Source organism: Pan troglodytes, chromosome 7 (genome assembly GCF_028858775.2).
Source record: "Pan troglodytes isolate AG18354 chromosome 7, NHGRI_mPanTro3-v2.0_pri, whole genome shotgun sequence".
NCBI lineage: Eukaryota > Metazoa > Chordata > Mammalia > Primates > Hominidae > Pan > Pan troglodytes.
The window spans coordinates 155469982-155488987 of NC_072405.2; the positions used below are offsets into that span (position 1 = coordinate 155469982).

The following is a 19006-nucleotide window of genomic DNA, read 5'->3' on the forward strand; positions in this document are numbered from 1 at the left end:
GTAGGCGGGGGCTGGAGCAGTAACATGGCGGCCTGAGCGGTAGGAGGGGGGCTGGAGCAGTAACATGGCGGCCTGAGCAGTAGGAGGGGGCTGGAGCAGTAACATGGCGGCCTGAGCAGTAGGAGGGGGCTGGAGCAGTAACATGGCGGCCTGAGCGGTAGGCGGGGGCTGGAGCAGTAAGAGGGCGGCCGGGGCGGTAGGCGGGGGCTGGAGCAGTAACATGGCGGCCTGAGCGGTAGGAGGGGGGCTGGAGCAGTAACATGGCGGCCTGAGCGGTAGGAGGGGGCTGGAGCAGTAAGAGGGCGGCCAGGGCGGTAGGCGGGGGCTGGAGCAGTAACATGGAGGCCTGAGTGGTAGGCGGGGGCTGGAGCAGTAACATGGAGGCCTGAGTGGTAGGCGGGGGCTGGAGCAGTAACATGGAGGCCTGAGCGGTAGGAGGGTGGGTGACAGCTGGAGATGCTCTTGACCGGCTGGAGGTCTAGGAGAAGGTGGGGACCGTGTCCAACACTGGTGGCTGGAGCCTTGGCCACTGCGGTTCTCCTGGCTGTGGTTGGTGGTGGCGACGGAGACTGCATCTCTGTTAGACTGGTAGAAAGGTGGCAGGGTAGGTGCGCTCTCTGCGGCTGCACTGCCCGCTTGCGGGGTGGTAGGGGAGCGGGTGTGGTGTGCTTTTGGGGCTGCACTGCCTGCCGCGGGGGGCTGGTGGGTGGCGCTATCAGGCGTTGAATTGCTGGCAGTGGGGCAGGTTCGCTGCACTATCAGGGTCTACACTGCCTAAGGGGGCGGGGGGTTGGAGGCAGGTTGTGGGTTGTGTGCACTGTCGTGCACTGCCAGTGGTGGGTGGCAGGGGGTTAGGGGCATTATTAGCTGCTGCACTGGCTGATGCAGGGGGCGGGTTGGGTGAGCTATCGTGGGCTACAATGTCAGCAACAATGCCAACTGGCAGGCAGTCGGGGGTGCTTTAGGGGAGCTGTCAAATGCTGCATTGTCCGTGGGGGAAAGGGGAAGGTGGGGTGGGGGGGGGGGTTGGTTGGGTGCACTACCCTGGGCGTTCACTGCCCGAGACGGGAGCAGATTGGGGCGCTATCTGGGGCTGTGCTGCTTGTGGTTCAGGCAGGGGGCGGGTTTGGTGGGGCGTTATTTGGTGCTGCAACACCCGTGGCGGAGATGGGTTGTGGACACTATCGAGTGTTACACTGCCAGGAGCAGAGGGGTGGTTTGGGGGCGCTATCAGGGTTACACTGCCTGCAGCAGTCTCTGGGTGTGTTGTGGGCACAATCCGGGGGCTACGCTTGTCGGTGGGGGGGCAGGTTGGGGCGCTATGGGGGGAGGCTGCACTGCTGCTGCCAGCGGCAGGTTGTGGAGGTGGCCACGACAGTGGTGGCCTCTGAGGAAGGGGCCCTTCTCCTCTTCCCGGACTCAAGGCTCTAGAGGGTGAACAACTTCTGCTCGTGTTGGAGCGCGGAGGGTGTACAGAGTTTTCGCGGCAATCCTCTGACCACCCCAGGGCCCTCACACCCACCATGGTTCCCCGGTCCTTGCCCTCTTGCTGCGTGGTGTGGAGACCATCTGGGGGCCCCAGGCGTGGAGTAGTGGGCACCACGGGGGCTCAGGGTCCTGTGGGTGGAGGAGTGAGGAATGGGAACTGGTACTTGGGTGGAGAGGACTGGCTGGGTCTGAGTTTCTGCTATTCTTGCTCCCCAGTGAGCCCTGGGCACTGTGGTGTCTCCAGTCCCCACCCCAGGTCAGGAGGCCAGCTTGGTCTAGGAGGAGAGGCTGGACTTTGGAGGGTAGGTGTAAGTGCCTTCGCTGAAACTGGTCCCTGCCACCCAGTGGCCAGCAAGACAAGGTGAGGCTCCAACACTGCCACTTTCTGCATCCTGTTGTAGGTTTTTCTGGCATTGTCTGCCCAGCTGCTCCAAGCCAGGCTGATGAAGGAGGAGTCCCCTGTGGTGAGCTGGAGGTTGTAGCCTGAAGATGGCACAGCTCTGTGATTCATCTCCTGCGGTTGTGGCGGCCACGGTGATGGAGACTGCAGCTCAACAGGAGTGGTAGGAGGGTACCCGTGGAGGCCAAGTAGTAGGAGCCTTGGAGGGTGAGTAGATGCATGGAGGGTGACAGCAGCGCTGGTTCCGTTGGCGTCGGCGCTAATGGTGGCGGCAGCAGCAAGTCTAGGGGCCAGGAAGGGGGAGTAGGAGAGCTCTGGGGCCCGGCCCGGCCTGGGGTGGGTAAGAAGCTGCCGGTTCTGTACCGCAGGCCTCAGTGACAGTGGTGGACCAGGGCAAGGAGGAGTCCTCCCCCTTCTCCTACGGTCTCTGGAGGGTGCCCTCCTTCTGCTGGCGTCTGAGCCAGGTGTGAGTGGCAGCATTGTTTCATTCTTAACAGAATTTAGGGGCTTACTATTTGTGTATCTTTTTGTTTTTGGTTGTGGTAACCCTTAAGGGACAAAAGGCTTCTTTGGCTGGGTTTTGGTGTGGTGGGATCCCTCCATGTAAGACAAAAGGTGCTTCCCTGGCAAGCTGTGTGTTAGAGGGAGTTCACCAAGGGGAAGAAAGGGAACCTCCCAGGAGGGTGGCTGCTGTGGCAGGTCCCCTGCCTCTGGGCACCCTTTGGGCCACCTAGTTTCCCCTGCGGAAGAGGGGAGGCTTAGACCGGTATCACTTGTATCATCAAAGAGGCATCCTGGCTGGGCCAGTCGATTTGACCTTCCCACTTCTTCAGCCCACCTGCCCGTGGTGTCACCTGGGGAAAGTGGAACCTCAGGCCACAGGGGCAGAGGCTTCTCTGGCAGGCTGATTGCTGTAGTGGATTCTGTTCTGCCTGCTGCTCAGGAGGGTTTCTGTGGCCAGGAACTGATGCTGGGACTCTCCTGTTGGTGTTTTGCTGCCTCTGTGTTGTCTCCGGCTTCTCAGGGACTCTCAGATGTGTGAAGGCAAAAAGGTTTCTTGGCTAGTTTGCGTGGTGTGGTTGGGATCACTTTTGCTACATGCCCCTCAGGCACCCTAGTGGGGGAAAAGGGAATTTTAGATTTAATGGAGAATGTGTCTATGTTGGCTGCTTATTGTTAGCAAACTTCTGAACAATTCTATTCTAAATGGTCGCCTCTTGTTGAGTAGACTCCAGCTCCATTGGAGAAGAGATGATCTTACCTGGGCTGTGTTTTCTTGCTAGCTTGAGGGTTGAAAACACTAGGTTTTTGTCTCCTTTTCCAGTTGAGTTAGGGAAGTGACATGCATTGCCACAAAACAGTTCCTTCAGTTCTGGAGTCCTTAGACGGACTGTCATCTTACTAGCACCTTCCAGCATTCTCCTTTCAGTGAGATGAGGGAAGGTTCCTAATGTAAAAGGAAACATGGAATGGTGTTCTTATATTGTATGACAAGAAATATGAAATATTTCTGAAAAATTTAGTCATTCTTCTTTTAAATTTAGAAACCTGTTTTTTATATTTATAATATTTCAAGCCATTAAAAATTAAGATGTCATAATTGAAATAATCTTTTAACATTTTACATTAATTAGCATTTAGCAGGTGACCATAACAAATTATTTTTAATTATGTTACATTAATTGCCAATACAGATTTCTTTCTGGTTATTACAAATCTGTTTGCAAAATTTTATTTTGTCATTTATTAAATTTTTGTATAATTAGTTGCTACATTGCAGGTATAGGAACTTCCAATATTAAGCATGATTACAAATACCTCAGTTTTCGTGTCTTTTTATTAATAGTCTAAAACTTATAAAATGCTTTGTGCATTAGTATTGGTAACATTCTTTAGTATGAATTATCATTTGAAAAATGTTAAGAACATAGCTTTCCCATCTTATTTATTTTCTTGAGGTGGAGTCTCACTCTGTCGCCCAGGCTGGAGTGTAGTGGCGCGACCTTGGCTCACTGCAACCTCTGCCTCCTGGGTTCAAACGATTTCTCCTGCCTCAGCCTCCTGAGTAGCTGGGATTACAGGCACGGTCCACCACGACCGGCTAACTTTTGTGTTTTTAGTAGAGATGAGGTTTCACCATATTGGTCATGCCGGTCTCGAACTCCTTACCTCAGGTGATCCACCTGCCTCGGCCTCCCAAAGTGTTGGGGTTACAGGTGTGAGCCACCATGCCAAGCCTATTTATTTTAGATACAGTGTCTTCCTCTGTTGACCAGGTTGAAGTGCAGGAGTGTAGTCATAGCTCACTGCAGGCTCAGACAGTCCTTCTGCCATGGCTTTCCAAAGTGCTGGGATTACAGGCATAGGCCACTGCACCTGGCCTAAATTGTGATAATTTTACAGTTTGCCTCAAACCAGGGCTGACGTCTGGGCAAGGTCTGCTGGGGGCCTCCCATATGCAGGCAGTCTCTCTGCTGTGCCCTCCACCAGCACTGAGGGTCACCTGCCCACAGGCACCCCTCTCCTTTCCCCTCTGGGGAAGGCCAGAAGTGACTCTTGAGGTTACCTGAGGGTCTTTGTCTGGAAAAGGGTGTGAAGCTGAAGCCGATGGCCTCAGTGTCCAAAGGGGAACACTTCCCACAGGCGTTTGGAAGCCACAGGCCTGACAGTGGGGTCCTGGTCTTGGCGGTCTCAGTCACCTGGCCACCCATTCCTTCCTCACTTAGGCATCCACCTGGCGGGCTGCCCACACCCTCTTCTGTCTGTGCTCAGCCAATCAGGCAAGCCAGGGTTACAGCCCTCCCTGTCCTGGGCCCTGGCTCCATGAAGCACCATGTGCCTTGGAAGACCTCCCCGATTGATCCTGTCTCCCCAGTATCTTCTGCTAAGGCAGAGGTTTCCCTGGGCCCCTGCTCTGGTCCGCTTCCTTGGCACAGTTTGTAGCTGTGCCTGACACAGCCCACCTGCCTGGCTTCTGTCTCAAACCCACAGCCAGGCCACGTGACAGCTGCCGCCTGTGCCCAAACATTCATCCAGCCCCACCCAGGAGAGCCAGACAGGCACTCATACCCTCACCCACAAACCCCCACCCACACACCCCCACCCGCACACCCTCACCTGCACACCGTCACCCACACACCCTAACCCGCCTGGCCCTGCTGCGCCCCCACCCCAGTCTCCCTCTAAACCTACTGGGGGAGCAGCTTCCCCTATATTTGCTTGCTCCACCTCCTCCTAGAGCTGGGTCACATACCAATTCCCACACTCTTGGCAGGTTGGTCATGGCCCTGGCAGGTCTGAGGACAGGATGGACACAGGACTGTGTGCAGCATAGAAAGGTCAGGGAGTGCAGCCTCCTACTCTGTGCCAGCTGCCAGCCCCGGAGCTTACTAGGCTGATGGGGACAAAGAATGCACCAGAGGGGACAGTGACCATTGTCCCTGGGTTAGTCCACCACAGGACTGATGGGAAGTTCATGGATGTACTGATTGCCCTGTTGCATTTGTCCTCAGGGGCAGATGCTGAGATGGAGTTAGGAGAGCAGAGGGGAGGAAGGGAGCTGGGCATGGTGGCTCATGCCTGTAAATCCTAGCACTTGGGGAGGCCCAGGTGGGAGGATTTCTTGAGGCCAGGAGTTTGAGACCAGCCTGGGCAACATAGCAAGACCCTGTCTCTACAAAAAAAAAAATTAAAAATTAGCCAGGTGTGGTGGCTGTATTCCCAGCTACTCGGGAGGCTGAGGTGGGAAGAACAGTTGAGCCTAGGAGTTGTCAATACAAATCAAGTGTTGGGATATTGAGAATAGCATCATAATGAGGGTCCAGAGTATGTTATTAATACTAATGGTATAATTTCGAGCTTCTGATATATACACAAACATGTATAGCTACACCAGGGATTGTGCTCAAGATTTGACTTACATTAGCTTGTTTAAGCCTCTTCCACACACTATTTGAGGCAGGTACTGTTGTTATCATTTTATGGATGACAAAACTGAGAAGCAGGGCATTTAGGAAACTTGCCCAAGATCACACAGCCACGAAGCAGACACCAGAACCAGAGCCCTAGGCTCGCAAACTTCACTGCCTTCACTCCTGGGCTCTATGTTATTCTGACCATCTCTCAGCCAGGAAGTCACTCCCTTATGCAAATGACATTGTCTGTGCTGATGGTTAAATATTTCTATTCTCACAACATGTGAAAGAGAGAGCCTGATTTGTTAGCTAAGCCCCAAGGGTTTCTCCTACCGTTTCAGAGAGATAGAAACTTTTCTTTGCCCCTAAACTGTGGCAAAGAAAACAGAGAGGAGGAAACAGCCATCAGAAGACTAAAAATCTCTCATCTTTGCAAATAGGAATTCACTCTAACTGAGCTTTTCTGCATGCAGCACTGGGAAGAGACCTTGTTTTTTATTCTATCAACTTACCCATTTAACAATTTATTGAGAACCTGTTGTGTACCTGATGCACTGCTGGCATTGGGTATGTAAAAATCAATGCAGCATGGTCCTTTCCCCAAGCAACTCAGTTTCCTGCTTGGTTCTCTTTTCTGGATCATTTTAATTATGGTTCTCTTTTTAAGTAAAGGACAAACAGAGAAGTAGCACTGAGTCAGATTTTTGCCACTAGTCTTATACAGGTGACATATTTTTCTTAATGCTCCCCACACATGGGATCTGAGCCAGCTGAGCCCTGAAACCTCCCAGGCTGAGAACGTAGTGTGGCACTTCACATGAGACTGCGCAGAAGTCGATACAACTGGCATGTTAGCCACAGGAACTCTGCCAAGCGTTCGGGAATAGAAGGGGTGGACAGGACCCCACCTGCTTTTCCTAATCTCATGGGTATCAGGCACCAGGCAGCCTTGCCCCTGGAATGGAGACATCTCAGGTAGGGGTTGTCACTGTTCCAAGCTTCCTTTGATGCCGTTTTGATCCTGGATGTAGAGTTGCCACGTGGAGAGCGAAACCACCAGAATATATAATTGAGAAAGGAATGGAAAGATGGACAGATACCTAAATAGATACATAAATACTTTGCAGAAGTCTGGGACAGTGGAACGTGGGAAGAGAGCCTCAGATAGAGAGAGAACAGTAGGTTGATTGTGGTAAAGGGAAGGCTTCACTTTGTTATTCAATATAGTTATTTATTGACTTGTTTAAACAATATGTATGTCTTTATAATTAAAAGATAATTTGGGGCCGGGCATGGTGGCTCACACCTGTAATCCCAGCACTTAGGGAGGCCGAGGTGGGGTGGATCACGAGGTCAGAAGTTTGAGACCAGCCTGGCCAGCGTGGTGAAACCGCATCTCTACTAAAAATACAAAAAGTTAGCTGGGCCTGGTGGCAGGCACCTGTAATCCCAGCTACTCAGGAGGCTGAGGCAGGAGAATCACTTGAACCTGGGAGGCGCAGGTTGTAGTGTGGTGAGGTCACTGCACTCCAGCCTGGGCGACAGGAGCGAAACTCTGTCTCAAAAAACAAAAGAAAACAAAACCTTGCATCCTTTCAGGGGGCTCACACCTCCCTAAGGGCCCAGTGATTAAACCCTTTGGGCCTGAGGGTGAGAAACTTTGTCTCAGTTCTTCCCCGAGTGATCAGCCCAGGGGTAAGGAAGGAGAAGCCAGAAAGCAGGACCCATGAGAAGGGCCCCCTCCTGGAGTTTGAGGCCCACTCCCTCCTGCCCCTGCCTCTCCTCTGTCCAGGACTCCTCCCTGCTCTGCCCCACTCCTGGGGCCATAACCATGGGGAGCTGTGGTTTTCTACAGGCCCCTGGGCACAAAGTGGGCAGGCTCACCTGGAGGCGATCAGAGTAACATGGCAGGAAGTGAGGGGGAAAGCCGCCCTGGAACTGCGCCTCTCTGCCCCCTGACGTCACTGGCGTGCACTCCTCCCTCCCCTCACTCAGGCAGTGGCATGAGTTCCATGTGAGCGCTGTCCTGCTCCCTCTGCTGCCTCTTTTTTTTCTTGGGGCTGCCATAACACTTTCCCTTCCCCAGCCCTGCCAACCTGGTGGGACATTGGGCTTCCCTCTCACAGGGTCCTGGGGACAGGCCCATCCTTTATCATACCCACAGAGAGACCGTTTTTTTTCTTCAGGACCTGGGGAGCAGCCAGGTTCCATGAGTTAAATGCAGATCTGAACCAAGCTGGGATTGGGGTACACACTCTCCTCTACTGAAAAGTAGCTAGGGATTCCAACTAGGTGAGGAGGAGAGTGGGGCAGAGCCAGACCAGACAAGGACTGATCACCTGGAAAAAGCCTGCCATCAAAGGTCTTGGCAAATGCTGGGTGCAGTGGCTCACTCCTGTAATCCCAGCACTTTGCGGGGCTGAGACAGGTGGACTACTTGAGGCAAGGAGTTCGAGTCCAGCCTGGGCAACATGGCAAAACCCCATCACTACTAGAAATACAAAAATTAGCTAGGCATGCTACACTCCTGTAATCCCAGCTACTCAGGAGACTGAAGCAGGAGAATCACTTGAACTGGGGAGGCAGAGGTCGAAGTGAGCCGAGATTGTGCCCCTGCACTCCAGTCTGGGAGACAGAGTGAAACTGGCCTCAAACAAAAAAGAATATGGCCTTGGCAGAGAGGGGCCAGCCCAGCAGTGCCTTCCCTTGGGTTTCTCCTGGGTAGGCCTCTGCCATGAGAAGGTGCTTTCTTCTGCCCGTCCATGGCCCACAGCAATGGAATGTCTGATTCTGGGGGTTGGGTGGGAGACTGCTGGCAGAACTGGAAACCTTCAGGTGGGGTTTTTTTGTTTTGTTTTGTTTTTGAGATGGAGTGTCGCTCTGTCACCCAGGCTGGAGTGTAGTGGTGGAATCTCAGTTCACTGCAACCTCCGCCCCCCTGGGTTCAAACAATTCTCCTGTCTCAGCCTCCTGAGTAGCTGAAATTACAGGCATGTACCACCATGCCCGGCTAGTTTTTGTATTTTTTGTATAGATGGCATTTCACCATGTTGGCTGGGCTGGTCTCGAACTCCTGACCTCAAGTGATCCACCCACCTCGGCCTCCCAAAGTGCTGGGATTACAGGCATGAGCCACTGAGCCCAGCCCCTTCAGGGGGGTTTTGAGGCTTCACTACAATACTAGTTTCCTGTGGCTGCTGCAACAAATTACCACACACTTAGTGACTTAAAACAACCAAAATGTATTCCCTTACAGGTCTGAAGGCCAGAATTCTACAGTAAGTCCTACTGAGTCAAGGTGGGAGCAGGGTCGGTGGCCTCCGAAGCTCTGAGGGAGAATCCGTTTCCTGGCCGTAGAGGTGGCCTGCACTCCTCAGCTTGTGCTGCCCGTCTCGAATGACTGGAGTTTCCTGCTTCTGTCACTACACCTCCCACCCTCTCCATCACCTGCTCTGCTCTTACAAGGATCCGAGTGAGTACATCAACCCCAAAAGCCAAAGACCCTTAACTTCATTATATCTGCAAAGCCCCTTTTGCCATATAAGGTCATGTTCACCAGTTCCCGGGATTAGGATATGGGCATCTTGGGGGCATCAGCCTGCTACAGCTAGGCTGCAAAACTGTTACACCCTCCTGGTGTTTCAATGATTGGGAGAAAAAGGGTTGGCATTTTTTGCTTAGGGGTCCCTCTTAAACTTGTATCTGTAAGGTCGGGGGTCCCTCTTGTGTTTTTGTTTTTGTTTTTTTGAGGTGGAGTCTTGCTCTGTCATCCAGGCTAGCAGTGGCGTGATCTTGGCTCACTGCAATGTCTGCCTCCTGGGTTCAGGTGATTCTCCTGCCTCAGCCTCCTGAGTAGCTGGGACTACAGGCGCCCGCCACCATGCCCTGCTGTTTTGTATTTTTGGTAGGGACGGGGTGGGGGTGGGGCTAGGGAGGGGGGTTTTGGCTATGTTGCCCTGAGCTCAAAGCGATCCACCTGCCTCTGCTGCCAAAGTGCTGGGATTACAGGCCTGCACCACTGCACCCGGCTGCTGTAAAGTCTTATTTCACACAGCTGAGACATGTTTTAGGAAGTTTGCTAAAAGACCCCTGGAGACCGCCTCATTGTGACCTCCCTGTTATTGTGTTTAATTTGATTGAACTTTTCTGCCCTCCTGCTTTTCAGCTTCTCTAATAGTCTCCCATTAAACCAATTCTAAGAACCACCAAAAAGGGGAAATTTTTTCTTGAAAGCAATAAAATGATATGGACTGTTAGAATGTAAAATATATGAAATCAGTCATTATACGTTAGTGCTGCTCTGACATAGGGACGTATTATTGAGAAGCAACTTTTGCTTGATTTTCAGAGAAATGGAATCATATCGCTGATCTACGTAAACAAATTGAAGAATTGTCTGAAAGAAAATATGGTATGTCTAAACTGGAAAAGTCCTGTAATCTTATGTTCATGGGCGTTTACACAATGGAGTTACTGTTCATCATGGGGGTACCGTGGACAAGCCCAGGGCTGCCAGCGAGTCATGCCATCCTTACACGTTTCTCCTTGTAAGGTGCTTTGTAGTGTCTACACACTGTGTGCACAAAGTTTTTGGTAAATTAAGAATATTATTTCAAATAAATTAATTTCATCCCCATAGGAGCCAGTTTATCAGATAATTCATTTCTCATTTCTGCAAATCAATACACAATGAGCTCATATTCAGATAAATATAATAGTTTTTCTTTATTTCATCATTGTTCATTGATTGCAACCCATTTCTAAAACAAATTATTTAATATAACCAAACTCCTTTAACTTCTCAACTTTTCCCACTAAAACTGTGAAACATTATATAAAATCTTTAATCAATAGGATATGACACATATTTCATCATTTTGTTTCAGGTTTTGGTTGTGATAAATAACACTGAAAAACCATCCTAATATATGTATTAACTTTATCATTAGAAAAGGGGATTGTTCAAAAAAAAAAATCAATACACAGAAACCTTTTTTGAAAATGAAAAACATTAAGAAACTTCTTGTAATTCACAAATAATTGGAATTAAGTAATTTTCTCAGCTTAAGAGTTTGTATTTTTTAAGTGAATATCAGTAATTAATCCATTAACATTGATGCTCTATTTCTGCTTTTAAGTTTGAACTGAGGCTGATTAATGTTCAGTCAATTCTCCTTTGAGCAGGGATTGGTGTCAATCAAAGACAAATCACAACAAGTGATTGTCCAGGGTGTCCATGAGCTCTATGATCTGGAGGAGACTCCAGTGAGCTGGAAGGATGACACTGAGAGAACAAATCGATTGGTCCTCCTTGGTGAGTCTCAAAGGATTCACAGTTTTAAAACAAAGTGAAAAATATATTTGAAAGGGATATCATGTACCACTTAAACAGATTAACCATTCAGGTCCTCTTTTAAAAATAAGCTTGTGGTCAGTGTTTCATCTTTATCATGTTACAACGTTCGTAAAAGCTTGTTAGGACTTTTGTTCTTCTTCAGTTTTAGAAAAGTGGTTAATCCAAGGACCAATGTGACTTTGATGTACTGACCTGGAAAGTTAAAGATGGAATCACTCAATTACTATTCTTTTTGTAAATTTCTAAACACCGTAAAGCATTTAATGAACTGGAATTGATAGGTGAACTGTGTCATTTTAATAAGCACAATGTAATCACGTCATATTTTGTTTTGTTTGCAGGCAGAAATTTAGATAAGGATATCCTTAAACAGCTGTTTATAGCTACTGTGACAGAAACAGAAAAGCAGTGGACAACACATTTCAAAGAAGATCAAGTTTGTACGTAACACTAGAGGCATTTCTTATCAAAAGGATTGGATAATAAAAATAAGTTTCTACTGGGTATATTTCAAGCATTTATTTATTACTTTAGTTACGAATTCCAATATACTTTAAAATGGTATTTGTTTTACAGCATACATAAAATGTAGCAAATCAGTACTGTAAAACATTTAGCATTCATACAATTATATATAATATCCTTTTTTTTAAAGAATGGTATTTCACAAAAATATCTTTTGAAATTGGCTTTGGAGTTTACATATACTGAACATGAAAGTTTATAATAATGATGATACAACTTTCAACATTGTCATTTTTTCTTAGAACTTCAGCTGATTGCAGAGATATAATGATTACATTGCTATTAAATTTTTCTAACACAAGTAAGTGTCACCATTTTATGGCATGAAATAAAAGGTTATGACTGTTATTGATGTTGATGTTGACGACCTGATCACCTGGCTGAAGGAGTGTTTGTCAGGTTTCTCCATTGTAAAGTTACTCTTTTCCCCCATTTCATACTGTGCTCTTTGGAAGGAAATCACTATGCACGGCCCACACTAAAGGAATGGGGAGTTGTAGTGTACTTTCTTGGGAGTGGTCTACATAATTAATTGAAATTCTTCTGCAAGGGACACTTGTCCCTATCGCTTTATTAGTTCGATCATTTATGTTTATCAGTGTGGACACATGAATATTTTATACTTTGGGTTACAATTTAATACTGCTTTATTTTGTTGCTCAAATTATCCCAGCTTTGACCATTGGGAACTCTTTCAGTTATCTCCTGTTCCCCCCTTTGACATACCCCCATCGATGTGGGTTTTGTGTTTTGTTTTTGAGCGCCTCCTTATTTTTCTCCTGTATTTTTAAATAACCCCAATCCCTATTGAAGCTGGCGCTAGGAAAACTAACAATACTCCCTTTCCCAGGTCATCCGATTCCTATGCTGATGGAGGAAATGTGCCTCCATCAGCATACTTAACAGTAACATGTTACTTAACCATGGATCTGGTAAAGATTATGTGAAATTTTCCTAAATGCAAATACAATCTAAAATTGTAATGTCTTACAATTAAAAAATAGATTATTTTCCATATATTTATAGAAATATAAATGATCAATCAACTATTTCATTGACAATTTTAAATCTAGTTTTATCTTGAGGAGAATAAAGTTTTTTATATCTTTAGTATTTTAGTTGAAGATCCAAAGACATTTTATGTTAAAACTTTAGGTTTTATATTGTTTTGTGTTTTAAAACATAAAATCTAAAATCTGGTAATATCCATGAGGTGCAGATAGAGTAATAGCACAAATTCTGTGTTCATGAAAATTCATTTTAGGATAACTTAATTAAAAGGACTCAGGATTTGAATGAGATTAGACAGAAAAAAGTTCACTTGAGTGTAAGACGTAAGTAATAAAAACCAAAGGTAGCTAACTTTTTTAGGCTTCTTCTTTCTTTAACGAGTATGCATATGAAATAAAATTTCCATGTCCATGTCCATTTTTCCATGGTACATAGGGCTTCTATAATTTTGTCTATTTCATCCTGCAGTTATTTTCACGGGTTTCTGTGTCCACCACTATCTGGAATCTCTGAGATGGTGAAAACGAAATCTTATTCTTCTTTATATTTCAAACAATTCCTAGCACATTATCAAAAATACCTGATAAAATTTATTGTGTCTGTAATACTGGTAAGCATGTAAAAGGGTGGTAAATATGTAGGCTTTAAGTTTAGATAGATCTAAATATTATTAAAATTACCAAATTATTGTTTTTAAAAAGTATTGGTTTCCTAGGACAAATAGAGATTTTTAGATAAGGCTGGATTTGTAATACTTTAAGCAACAGGTCACAGTGCTTAAGTATTTAATACCGATTTGGCAAGCAGCTGATGTTTTACATAATGCTGTCGGGTATTTTATATTTGCGTGTATTTTCTGATGCACTGGATCCAGCACTTCATGTCACGTCATATATCTGTTTATAATATATACAAATGTATTTTCATATATATTTGATGTTTGATGGCTTTGAAACTTTAATCTTGAAATACATTTTAAATTTTTATTAAAACTATTTAAATAATTACTGTAAGGAAAGAGCTCTTATTAGTTGAAAGAAAATGTAGATTCATGTTTCCTTGGAGACTAGTCTAGTTTCCAAGGATAGACGGCAGTGGGGAGTTGGGTATCTAGATGGAATTTCTGTTGGTTTGGATTCCAGCTCTGCTGCTTACCAGCTTTGTGACCTCAGGCAAACAACTTAACCTCTCCAAGCCTCAATTTCCCCATCTATCTAATGGTGATATTTATAAGTTTTGCCTTATAGGGCCATGGTGGGGATTCCATGAAATAGTGAATGTGAAGTGCTTAGCACAGTGCCTGGCACATACTCAATGCTCTATGCATGTCAGCTAGTACTTAATGATGCTAATAAACATGTTATGTCCCTAAGCACGGGCGGGATCTTGCCTGACGTCCTTCTCTCTGCATCCTGGTCAGTCTTCACATGGTGGGCATCCTTTATTTCCGGTCACACACGGGTGGTACACAGAGCATGCTGTTTCTTTCCTGCCAGAAGGTTCCTGCTGCAGCTCTCCTGCTAGTTTAGCTTAGCCTTCTGGTTTGAGGGCTGAGTCCCATGTACCATCACTTCCCAGGACCAACAGGACCTTTGAGGAAAGCTATCCCTGCTTACACAGAGAATTGCCCTTGCCTAACACTGAAGCCTGGCAGAGTAACATGAAGTAACCACAGCAATTCTAAAATTAGAATTAGCATGCCTAGAATAACAGGTATAAGCTTCTCTTGTACTTTATCACTTGCTTCATTTCTGCTCCGCCTAATTTTCACTTGATGTGTAGATTTATTTTTTGTTCACCCATCCAGAAAATGTTGACTGAGGAATTACTCTGTGTTAGGTGCTGTTGTAGGAGCAAGGGATACAATGATGATCAAGGCAGATGCAGCCCTTACCTTCAGGTCGTGGAGTCCGGATACAGACTGGAGGCAGGCAGCTGTAAGATGTGTGACAAATGCTGCGCTGGATCAGCCCATGGTATTAGGAGAGCAGGTAAGGAAGGGTGGGGACGGGAGCGGACAACCTGGAGGAAGAGGCACCTAAGCAGAGTCCGGAAGGCTGAGGAGGAGTCAGCAAGTAAAAGAGAGGGGAATCATGACATGCCATCTCAACTGTAGGGCACGGCTAGCTGGCTGACTTAGCTGCTGTAACACCGGATTTTTGCAAGACTCCCTGAGTATTTCTCGTGGACTTGCGAACAAATCTGAGCAAGAAAACCACGTAATTTCTTTTATGCCCTGCCCAAGAAAGCCACCTGGAGGGGCAAGGGGACCTTAGCAGAAAGAAGCTGGAGGTGGGGGGAGAACAGGGTGATATTACTCTCCATATGGTGGGGGGTGGACACCTCCCTGTCATATGTCTCGTAATATCCAGCGGGGGAGAGGGGGTTGACTTTCCCCTACGTTATTGGTAATATCACCCCCCTCTCTCCCGCTAAATATTAAGTACAATATCACAGGTGGGGTGTACACCCCTGGCGATGTGTGAAGTAATATCAACTTCTCCCCCTCTGGATGTTAGAAACAGTATCATGGGGGTGTACACCCCCCTGCGATCCTGGGAGTAACATCATCCTCTTTCCCCCGGATATTAGGAACAATATCACGGGGAGGGGGGTGCACACCCCCCTGTGATCCTGGGAGTAACATCATCCTCTTTCCCCTGGATATTAGGAACAATATCACGGGGAGGGGGGTGTACACCCCCCTGCGATCCTGGGAGTAACATCATCCTCTTTCCCCCGGATATTAGGAACAATATCACGGGGAGGGGTGTACACCCCCCTGCGATCCTGGGAGTAACATCATCCTCTTTCCCCTGGATATTAGGAACAATATCACGGGGAGGGGGGTGTACACCCCCCTGCGATCCTGGGAGTAACATCATCCTCTTTCCCCCGGATATTAGGAACAATATCACAGAAGGTGTTTACAACTTTTGCAATGTTGGGAGTAATATCATCCTCTCACCCTAGATATTCAGAACAACATGACATGGGAATTGTACCCTTCTGTTTATTGAGAGTAATATCATCCTCTCCCTTTCTGTATATTAGAAACAATATCACAGAGGGCTGTGTACACCCCCAGGAATGTTTTGAGTAATATTATCCTCTCTCTGCCTGGATATTTGGAACAATATGACAGGAGTTGTGTACACCCACTGTGATATTCGGTTTAATATCAACTTCTATACCCTGGATATTGGGAGTAATATCTATCTTTAGCCCCTGGATACTAGGGACAATATCACAGGAGGGCTGTATACACACGGCGCTATTGGGAGTAATATCATTTTCTCCACCCCTTGATATTAGGTACAATATAACAGTGGGGACGTGTACCCCCTGGGATATTGGGAGTAATATTAATCTCTTCCCCTGTGGATGTTAGGAACAATATCACAGAAGGGGTGTATACCCCCAGCGATATGGGGAGTGAGATCATCCTCTCCCAACTTGGATATTAGGAACAATATCACAGGGCAAGTGTATAACCCCTGCGATATTGTGAGTAATATCATCCTCTCCCAAAATGGAGATTAGGAACAATATCACAGGAAAGGTGTACGTCTCTTCTGATATTTGTGGTAATATCATCTCCTCCCCTCACTGATATTAGGAACGATATCACAAGGTGTGTACAGCCCCTGCGATATTGGGAGTAATATTATTCTCTCTTCCCCTGGATATTAGAAATAATATCACAGGCGGAGTGTACAGCCAACCCCCTGCGATATTGGGGGTAATATCATCCTCTTTTAACCTGGATATTAGGAACAATATCACAGGGGGCTTGGACACTTCTTTCGATACTGGGAGTAATATCATCCTCTCCACAAGTAAATAGTAGGAAAAATATCAAAGAAGGTGTGTACACCGCTTGTGATATTGGGAGTAATATCATCCTACCTCACCTGGATATTAGAAAAAATATAGGGGGGCGTTTACACCACCTGCGATATTGGGAGTAATTTTCTACCCCAGTGGATATTTAGAACAATATCACAGGGGCAGTGTACACCCTCTGAGATATTGCGAGTAATATCGTTCTCACCCCGCTGCCCCCACCCCAGATAGTAGGAACAATATAACAGGCAGATGATACATGTGCCGCAACATTGAAAGTAATATCATCCTTTTCCCCCTGGATATTAGGAACAGTATCTTATGGGGGGTTTACAGCCCATTCCATTTTGGGAGTAATATCAACTTCTTCATTGCTGGAAATAAGAAACAATATAGCAGTTCTGGTGTACACACCCTGTGATATGGGCAGTAATATCATAGACTCTCCCCCGGCATATTAGGAACAATATCAAAAAGGGGTGTATACCCACAGCGATTTTGGGATTAATATCATACTCTCCCCCCTGGATATTAGGAACCATATCAAAGAAGGAGTGTCTACCCCTTGCGATAGTGACAGTAATATCATCCTCTCCCTCCCTGGATATTAAGAACAATAAAACAGAATTGGTGTACACCCACTACGATCATGGGAGTAACGTCATCCTCTAACCCCTGGATATGAAAAACAATATCACAGAGGAGGTGTACACCCCTCGCGATATGGCCAGTAATATCATCGTCTCCTCCACTGCGTATTAGGAACAATATCAAAGGGGTGTGTACACCTCCTGCGCTATTGGGAGTAATGTCATTCTCTTTTCCCCTGAATATGAGGAATAATATCACTGATGGGGTGTACAACTCCTACGATATAGGCAGTAATATCATCCTCTCCCAACCTGGATATTAGGAACAAAATAACAGGACATGCACACCCCCTGCGATACTGGGAATAATATCATCCTCTCTCCCACTTAATATTAGAAACCATATCCCAGGAAGAGTGTAAAACCTCTGAGATATTGAGAGTAATATCATCCACTCCCTACCTAAATATTAAAAACAATGTCACGGGAGGGGTGTAACACCCCTACAATATTGGGAGTAATATCATCTTCTCCCTCCCTAGATATTAGAAACAATATAAAAGGGGTCGCATACACCCCCTGTGATATTGGGAGTAATATCATTCTAATCCCCCCTGGATATTAGGAAGAATATTATACAGGGGATGTACACCCCTTGACATATTGTGAGTCATATCATTTCTCTTCCCTTGGACATTAGGGACAACATCACGGGGGGGTGTCCCCTGTTATATTGAAATTATTATCATCCTCTCCCAAACTGAATATTAAAAACAACGTCACGGGGGTGTTGTGACCCCAGCAATATGGACAGTACTATCATTGTCTCCCTCCCTAAATATTAAGAACAGTATCACAAGAGGGGTGTACACCCCCTGCGATATAGCCAGTAATATCATCGTCTCTACCTTTGGATACTAGGAACAAAATCACAGAGGGTGTGTACACCCCCTGCGATATTGGGCGTGATGTTAGCCTCTCTTACCCTGGATATAAGGAACAATATCCCTGGTCGGGGGAGGTGGAGTACATTAAGAACAATATCTGAAGGAGGTGGGTGTACACCCCCTGAGATATTGGGTGTAGTATCATCCTCTCTTTCCTAGGATATTAAGAACAATATCACAGGAGGGGTGTACAGCCCCTGCGATATTGGGAGTAATATCATCCCCTCCCCCTCTCTATATAAGGAACAATATCCCGGGGTGGGTGTACATCCCCTGCGATATTGGGCGTAATGTCATCATCTCCCAACGTGGATATTGGGAATAATGTCCCAGGGGGGTGTACACCTTCTTCAATACTGGGAGTAGTATCGTCCTCTCCCCTCGGGATTGTAGGCAAAATATGGAAGGGGTTTTACAACTCATGTGATATGGGCAGTAATATCATCCTCTCCACCTAGATATTAGGAACTATATCACAGGCGGCTGTACACTTGTTACGATATTGGGAGTAATATCATCCTCTCCCATCATGGATATTAAGAACAATATTCCAAAGGAGGTGTACACCCCCTGCGATACTGACAGTAATATTTGGCTCTCCCCTTCGGGATATTAGGAACAATATCGCAGGAGGTGTGTACAACCCCTGTGATATTGGGAGTCATATCGTCTTCTCCCCCTGAATATAAGGAACAATGTCACAGGAGGATGTACACCCCCTGGGATATTAGGAGTAATATCATTTTCTCCCCCTCGAGATATTCGGAACAATATCACAGTGGGTGTGTACAGCCGCTGCGACATTGCCACTAGTATCATCCTCTCCCTCCCAGGATATAAGGAACAATGTCACAAGGGGTGTACACCCCCTGCGATATTGGGGGTAATATCTTCCCCTCCCCCGCTGGCTATTAGGAACAGTGTCACAG

At 46.6% G+C, this 19006-nt stretch overlaps 1 protein-coding gene and 1 long non-coding RNA gene across 9 annotated transcripts in view; one reads left to right on the forward strand and one right to left on the reverse strand.

The window, feature by feature from the left end:
- LOC129135354 (E3 ubiquitin-protein ligase TRIM52) overlaps positions 1-19006 on the forward strand; it is a 69715-nt gene that overhangs the window by 17636 nt on the left and 33073 nt on the right. For 2 of the 8 annotated variants that reach the window (XM_063816736.1, XM_063816738.1), the window contains exons 2-6: positions 1890-2095; positions 9059-9274; positions 10151-10213; positions 11500-11598; positions 14534-14685. In XM_063816736.1, coding sequence (XP_063672806.1) covers positions 1890-1970 — 81 coding nt within the window. In that variant the 3' untranslated portion in view covers positions 1971-2095; positions 9059-9274; positions 10151-10213; positions 11500-11598; positions 14534-14685. Of the gene's footprint in view, positions 1-1704; positions 1791-1889; positions 2096-6526; positions 6778-9058; positions 9275-10150; positions 10214-10986; positions 11117-11499; positions 11663-11925; positions 11985-14533; positions 14686-19006 lie in introns of those variants that run through there. The other 6 variants (XM_063816742.1, XM_063816734.1, XM_063816739.1 and 3 more) reach the window with 6 other exon arrangements.
- Positions 2091-5969, reverse strand: LOC129135775 (uncharacterized). Its single transcript, XR_008536898.2, has 3 exons — positions 3150-5969; positions 2743-3002; positions 2091-2171 (listed from the first exon to the last, which is right to left on the reverse strand). It is a non-coding gene; the product is annotated as an uncharacterized LOC129135775 (long non-coding RNA).